General features: G+C 47.6%; 1 protein-coding gene across 1 annotated transcript; it reads right to left on the bottom strand.

Annotated features, from left to right (window-relative positions):
- Nucleotides 1-2,019: 2,019 nt before the first annotated feature.
- Nucleotides 2,020-6,060, bottom strand: LOC110078845 (neutrophil gelatinase-associated lipocalin). The gene is made up of 5 exons (XM_072985019.2): nt 5,211-6,060; nt 5,025-5,089; nt 4,272-4,376; nt 3,550-3,761; nt 2,020-2,609 (listed from the first exon to the last, which is right to left on the bottom strand). Exons 1-4 carry the CDS (start codon nt 5,390-5,392, stop codon nt 3,589-3,591), a joined length of 525 nt encoding a protein of 174 aa, XP_072841120.2. The 5' UTR covers nt 5,393-6,060; the 3' UTR covers nt 2,020-2,609; nt 3,550-3,588.
- Nucleotides 6,061-7,735: the final 1,675 nt, after the last annotated feature.

The raw sequence follows: 7,735 nt of genomic DNA, 5'->3' as shown, positions 1-7,735 counted from the left end.
TTGATCTGATAGCCTCTCTTTGGCAAAGCAGGGGAGGGAAAAACCGATGCATGATCAGCTTCAGCACCCTTGGGTGTCTGGATGGTGACCAAATCACCACCTTCCTCCAGAACATCGTCCACATCTTTTTGTAAACAGAATGGCCCAAGTATCTAAAACTTGCGCCCCTCTGGCTGCAATCATCTGCCATGATCCACCGAAGTTTTGCTTCCTTTTATAATCCCACTTTCCTACACGGCCACCTAAATTTGGCCCTCTGGGACCTCCTAAAAATATTTCTGATGGTGGCATTTCTCAACAGCATCCTCTGCCTTGCCTCCCTGTCTGTTTTACACCAGGGTCTGGCCCACAGCCCTGTTTTAGATAAGCAACGGGTGGGGATCCCAAGCCACCAATTTCAGAACAAGTGGGCACACGGAGGTCGATAGCCTTGTTTTAAAGAAAGCCTGTACTGTCAGCAAGCAAGATTCCCCCTTGAAAAATAAGGTGCACACCTCTGTACACTTTATTAACATGGCGGTGGGGGAAACCCACCCATTTGGCCACACCTCACCACCCCCAAAATCTGTGGCACATAGCAATTCAAGAGTAGCCAAAGCTAGGATTCCCTGTGGCTAATGGTTTATGTCTTTCCCGGCCCATCCTATTTCCAATCATGAATTAATATTAGGCACCCTTATGGTTTTTCCTGTTGTGATGTATGGAAGTGAGAGCTGGACCATAAAAGAAGGCTGACTGTCAAAGAATTGATGCCTTTGAATTGTGGTGCTGGAGGAGACTCTTGAGAGTCCCCTGGACTGCAAGGAGAACAAACCTATCCGTTCTGAAGGAAATACACCCTGAGTGCTCACTGGAAGGACAGATCCTGAAGCTGAGGCTCCAGTACTTTGGCCATCTCATGAGAAGGGAAGACTCCCTGGAAAAGGCCCTGATGTTGGGAAAGTGTGAAGGCAAGAGGAGAAGGGGACGACAGAGGAGGAGATGGTTGGACGGTGTCATCGAAGCGACCAACATGACTTTGACCCAACTCTGGGAGGAGGTGGAAGACAGGAGGGCCCGGCGTTCTTTGGTCCATGGGGTCACGAAGAGTCAGACATGACTTAACAACTAAACAGCAACAAAATTTTCCTAATTAAGAATTCTGGAAAGTGATTACTTCTGAAAGCTAAAAGCCCTAAGGTTTACCATTTGGACATTTCAGAAGGATGCTGAAGACGTGACGTGATCTGTCCCAAACACAACATTTTTCTCAGACATTGAAGGAGTGTGATCGACTTGGGGGCAGAGCAGGGAAAGTGCTTAGCTGTGGAAGTTTCCCCAAATAAAAATGTCTTTGAGGGCAGTGACTCAGAAGCCCATTGAAGATGGCCAGATTATGGCTCTTTGGGTCATCTCAATCCCATTGAGACAGAACTTTGTAGGACGCAGAATCCACCATGTGCAGAGTGCTTGTCAACGGACCAGTAGACAGTGAGGGGTTTCCACCCAAAGCGTTGGTGTGCTGGCCTCCACCCTTCTCACTGGCTGACCTTTCTGAGCCCTTGTCAAAGGCAGCCCCAGACGCAGCCCTTTACAGTAGTCTAAGCATGATGCCACTAAAGGCACATGACCCCATGGTCAGATCGGACGTCTCCAGAACAGACGTGGTTGGCCCACCAACCTTGCGCTCTCACTCTAAGACAGCGTGAGAACCATTACGCCCAAGTTTAAGACTGAATCTGGCCAAAATGTCCCAGCAAAGCCTTTTAAGGTAGACCACAAAGTGTGTTGATCATTGTGGTGACTTAGTAGTTGCACTATTTAATTAATTTAGATTTGTTTTGACTAGCCCCTTGGAGTGCAATTTCCAATGGATGCATGGAAAAGCATGCTGATATGATTTTTTTAAAAAAATTAATCAATACTCATTCTCCCTTCTTCCTTTTGACTGACAAGATCCATTTCTGTCTTGTCCAGATTAAGTTTTAATTAATCCGCCTACTGACACCATACACCGGTTTAAAATTTGGACAGTTTCCTCAGATACAGGTGGGGGAAAAAGCTGGGTTTATGGGAATTGTTGACTTTATCTGGAAGGCATGATTGCAAAACAATGTATTAGCTCTATAATGTTCTTAGTAAAACCCGGAGTGGATTCACTACTCCCCATGAACCTGGAGTCACAAACGTCCCGGGCAGACTCCCATTCATTTTGTAGTGGTAACAACCACACATGAGGTCTTATGGGCTTTTCCAGGCGTGAACCAACACCAGACTTCAACTGAATGTGTATGTATATAATGCACACAGAGTTTTACTGGGGTTATAAAGACAGCTGAACACCACCAAGCTTTGCATAGGATTCATTTTATATATTTATTTACTTATTTGTGTAGGAAGATTAGTGGTGAAAACCACACAGCGGATGGAACTGGTAGGGCATGGAAAACCACCCAAGAATTCAACAGTTCTGGCGATCTGTTTAGAGAAGGCAAAAGAGCGAGAAACCAATCAAACTGTACCGCGGCCATCTATTTAACGAGGAGTCTCGTACATGGCAGGATTATTTCAAGATGCGCTTCCACATTGTAGGAATTTTATCTGTGCAGGCGTCAGTCTCAAGTTTGCCCCTGTGGAAGGAAAAGAATAAGATCATCCTAGCAAGATTTGCAGTTAGATTTGGGAAACAGCCTCCTCCTCTATTGCCATCTTCTGCATATTCCTCCTTTAAATTTTCTTTTACCCGTCTCTTTTTTTTTCCTCCCTCGTCCTTCCCCCCCAAATAACCCTGAAGTGCAGAATTTGCCAAGATCAGTCCTTCATATTTGGAGATGCTGCTTTGAGAAACCCAGAGATTTCCCGGAAAATTCTTGTTGGGGACGAGAATTCGGTGCAGGGGTGGGCAAAGGAGAACTTCAGACTTTTGTAAAGAAAGGCTCTCCTAGGAACATACCAAAGCGTAAAGAAAGGCTCTCCTAGGAACATACCAAAGCGTAAAGAAAGGCTCTCCTAGGAACATACCAAAGTGTACAGAAAGGCTCTCCTAGGAACATACCAAAGCGCTGTAAGCTGAGCCAGGTATTGGGTCTGTCTCTAGTCCTAAATTTCTGACACTCACAGGAGCCATGGCTCTCCAGAGTTTTGGGCAGGATCCTTTCTCAGCCCTCCCTGGAGAATCTCCGATACATCCAGGTGGTCTCCCAAGTCGGACAAAAGCCGGTGTGTTGAGGGTGCCAGGGTACACAATGGTGGTGGCTTTGGTTGAAGCAACCTCCATTTTGAGACCACCTTCTGGAGCCCTCCCCATCAGCATCCCTGGATCGCTGCCGTCCGAGTCAAAGGGGCGGCGCCGATTCTGGACAGGCCCTTGGGCTCCTGCGTTAAGTGTAACGAGGTATGTGCTGATTCCTGACCCCCTTCGCTCAAAAAGAGGAAACACCTTAACCCATGCTGGGGAATCGGACTCGCGGCCAACGTTTGGAAATAACGCGTTAAATTTAACTGGTGACGTACAGGTTCATTTTCTCTAACCCCACCTTCAAAAAAGAGATCAACTGTTTTTTTACTCACGCTTCTCTGGGCAGCCTAAGAAAAGGGGTTCGGCTCAAGTTATTCTGATTCCTCAGCCTTACAGGTGTCCCCAAAGTCAGGGAAAGCCGAAGGGGGTTCACACATGTCTGTTTGCACGGTTAGGTAGATCAGCTTGTTGACGGGGAAGTTGATGCACTTGGCAACAAAGAGGTATTTTTCCTTCACGGCGTCCGATGCCTCTGAAGTCCTGCCTTCCAACCAAAACAAAGGGGTGGTGTTGCCGATTATGACCAAGGACCAGGGAAACAATGAACAGGAGGAGGATGCTGTAGCTGAAGCACTGGGCTTAGGCTAGGAAGATCCAGGGTCCCAATCCCCTCCAAGCTATGGAAGCTCACTCAAGTGTCCCCGGTAAATTCCTCTCTCACAGGGGCCAAACTATACCTGACAGACAAGCTGTCATTAGAAGCCCAAACCTTACCAAGCGCTGAGGCGATGCGATTTTGCAGACTGCGGTGACTGAGCAGTCAAGACATGCAAATGAAGCCTGTGCTAGCCTCACAATGACCAATCACAAAGCAGAACAGACTGACTGGCAGGCCTCAAGAGATCTGACAAGGTCCTGCTATGAGAGTTGGTCCATTTCAGCACTCAAGCGTTCCCACCTTCTGTAATGTGTCGGTTGACCTTGACAGACCCAACGATCTTGTACCCATAAATGCACAAATACGTTCACACACACACACATTTCCGACACGTACTGTAGAGGTGGAGAGCCCTGATACTGCCCGTCTGAACTCCGATGATCGCAAAGCTGGCGTAATCGGTCTCGATAACGGTGACGGGATTGTCTTGTTTACCTGAAACTGAACCACAAAAAAAAGCGCACGAAATGAAAACTAAATCACATCACACAAGTATCCCTTCCTCCCCCCAATCTAGAGTGCAAACTCCACGTGGTACACACCGCCTCACTTCACCGAGGTACACTGATGAACCGACAGATGTAGGGAAGGTTTTGAAAATACAAGGGAAGCCAACAACTTTCTCTCTCTCTCGAAAACCAAGAATAATGTTATCGTACCTTAAAGATTGACAAGCTTAATTTTGTACCAGCTTGGCTGTCCAAGACACGGAACAAAATCTGGCCACAGGATCATTCATGATGCTTACGTCTCTTTCCTTGGGTCACCTCTCAACAAACTGTTCAAGGACCGTAAACGACCCCTCTGTGATCAGATTCAGATCAGTCCCTTTGTTGATCATCTTGGTGTTTCGCTTGTACACCCCTGAGTAAGAATGTCTCCCCCCCCCAAAAAAAAGGCAAAGCTCCCTCTTTCTGAGAAAGCAGGCTTCGGTGTGCAAAAACTCAAACCAAACAAGATCTTCTTGGGCATTTAAGAGGCCCCGAAGACCTCTTAAATGTTGTTTTTCTTGCAATGTACTAGCACAGCGATCTCTCCTGTCCAAAAAATAAAAAAAAAGAGGGGGGGGAGATTTTTGCTTACACTTACTTCGTCTGAATCTGCCAGGTTTCCCGCTCATACATAAATCAAAATGGAGTCTCTTGCAGTCTTCCCTGGAGAAAAGAAGATCGCAAGGTTTTGGTAGCAAGGTAGACAACTCACAGGACGTCCAGTCCGAGGAGTGCCGGCCGGGCAAGGAAGGGGAGCGTCATAACCTGGTCCAGCAAAACTTACTCGGGCATCTGGACCATGATAGAAAAGCTGTCATTCTCCCTCGCCTTCAAATGGATTTGGTGCATATTTGTGTTTGTCAGTTCACCGCGATCCAATATGACGGCGATAGAAAACCACTGGCCTTCAAACTGGAAAGGAAAAGGAGCAATTTGGAAAAAACTCACTGCACGGATGATGCTCATGAAAGACCATCCTTCCCCACTCACTGCTGTGAGTCCCACCACTCCACAGAGGAAGGGTTTCGGGGATTTGCAGTCTGACCCCAAAATTCAGGGGTTAAACATACAATCCATCCCTTCCTTCCATCAGCTAGTGTTGACCGAAGGTGTTGCCAGTATTGTCAGAAGGAAGGAAGCTTCTTCTAGTTTCTTTCCGCATCTCTCTTCCTTTGTAACTGAAACAGCCTTTGTTGTTTTAAACAGCCTTTGGGAGCCTTTGTTATCTTACCCAGCAAAGTACAGGGAAAGGATTCTAAAAACCTGTTTTAAAATTATTTTATTAGACTCCGAATTCATACCAAACCCACTTGTTAACAAGGGGCCTTTGAAACAGATCACTGTTTTGCTTCCTCCTATGGTATGCTTTTTAAAAAAAAATCCCTATGGGAAGATCTTTCCGTTCTTACCTCTTCACAGTTAAAACGTGGATGTGTAAGGAAAGCAGTGGCAACGTGGAGCAAGCATAGACCAGTTACTGCGAGGATCCACGGCCCCTTTTTCATCTTGTCCACCCTGTTTCTCTCCAAGGTGACGACAGCCAAGGATGGCTCCTTCTAACGATGGCCCCCCATTTTATAACCCGCCCTTTATATTTCCAAAGTTCATCCAAGCACGCACGCCCCTTTAGCCTGAAAAAAAAAAGGAGAAGAAAAGCCATCATCTGGAGTGTTGTGATTATTTTTATAAAAGGGGAGAAAAAAAAGATAACTAGGTTATTTTGAGAAGTTGTTCCAAGGGGTGGGTAGATCCTTGAAACTTTAGGACAGTGTGTGTTGGTCCAAGGATCCTCAAGATGATGGTTTGGGTGAGATATCGCCACCAGGTGTGGGTGCAAGTTCGCGACGGACTCTGAGCACCAAGGGCTAAGCTGGATGGGGATCAAATACAGCCGAGACGTCTTCAGATGTGGGAGGTCCTCTAGTTCATGCGTACCCAGGAGGTCCCAAATATTAACTAGTTTGTGAGTTTGGACTTCACATCCGTGGCAGGTGTTGCTTCCTTCTTCCTGTTTCTGCTTTCTTACTGAGCCATCTAAATCTGGCTCCCGACATCTCACAACCGTATATATCCTACTGGTCATGATCAACCAACGTGCCACAATCACCAAGCTTTGATTGAGAGAGGATATACTGTATTCACAAATCCTGGGGCCGTCGGCGGCTGCTCATTGCCATGGCTGGCCGGAGATGGCCTCTGCGATCAGGGAGGCCGTGTGCTCCGTCTATAGGACCAGTTTCTGGTGGATGCGAGATGTGGGGCACCTACACAATATCCTCTCGGTTGCCTTCCCATCCACTATGGGCTGGCCCCTTTGGGAGCCTAGAGAGGGACTAGATGGGCCTGGGGTGTGATCTGGAAAGGATTTTCTGTTTTTTCTGGCATGCACCAGAGACGAGGGTAACAAAGCAGATCGGCAGATATAACAGTAATGAAATGCCGTCAAGTTGATTCTCGCTTATGGCGATCCTTTTCTAGAGTTTCCTAGGTATTTAGGCCTGAAAAGTGGTTTCCCCTCCCCTTCCTCTAGGGGGCGCCCAAGGACACCCTGCAGCTGGCCCAGGGCTACCCAGGCTGGTTATTCTCCCAGGACGGTCCGGTGGGGAATCGAAGTCCCAACCTTTGGCTGTGAAGCCAGGAGCACCCTCTCACTGAGCGATCCAGCCAGCTAAGAAGGCCGACTCAAATCACAAGCCCAACCCACTTACTGGGTCTTTTCCAAACTGGTGTCGTCCCCCCTCCCCAGTTGGACTACAACTCCCATCACGTCCTTGCTTGCACAACCCAATCTGCTGCTCTCCAGCTATAGACCCCCCACCCATTCCCATCTAGATAGCTCAAGGCTGCGGGACCAGAGGTTGGGAGTTTGAATCCCCCCACTGGGCCACTCAGTGTTCCATAGGGTCCCTTCCAGCTCTGTAGTTCTAAGATGATGATCCCGTCAACGTATAGCCGTTGGAAAACTGCATGCCCATGATTGGCACATTTAAAAAAGCAGCATCTTCTTGGGGAACCCATTGATCCCAGCTCCCCCCCGAATATCACTGGGTTTTTGGGGTGTGGAGGGCCTCCCATCCATGCACTAATCGGTTCTGACACTGCTTTGAAAAATCTCACTGGTTTTGACGATATTTTAATGGTCCAGATTTCACTTAACCCTGGCTTTGTGCGTGGACTGCACAGCGAGGTTTCTGTCCTGCTTTCAAAGCCGACCTTGGAATGCAGAGGGAGAGTTTGTTTACTGGCTATGCTTTTTTTGGGGGGGGGGGGATAATGGGAGTTGTAATCCAGCACCTCAGAAAGAAAGCT

The sequence above is a fragment of the Pogona vitticeps genome, chromosome ZW-PAR (genome assembly GCF_051106095.1).
Source record: "Pogona vitticeps strain Pit_001003342236 chromosome ZW-PAR, PviZW2.1, whole genome shotgun sequence".
Classification (NCBI taxonomy): Eukaryota; Metazoa; Chordata; class Lepidosauria; order Squamata; family Agamidae; genus Pogona; species Pogona vitticeps.
This window is presented reverse-complemented; position numbering and strand designations above follow the sequence as displayed.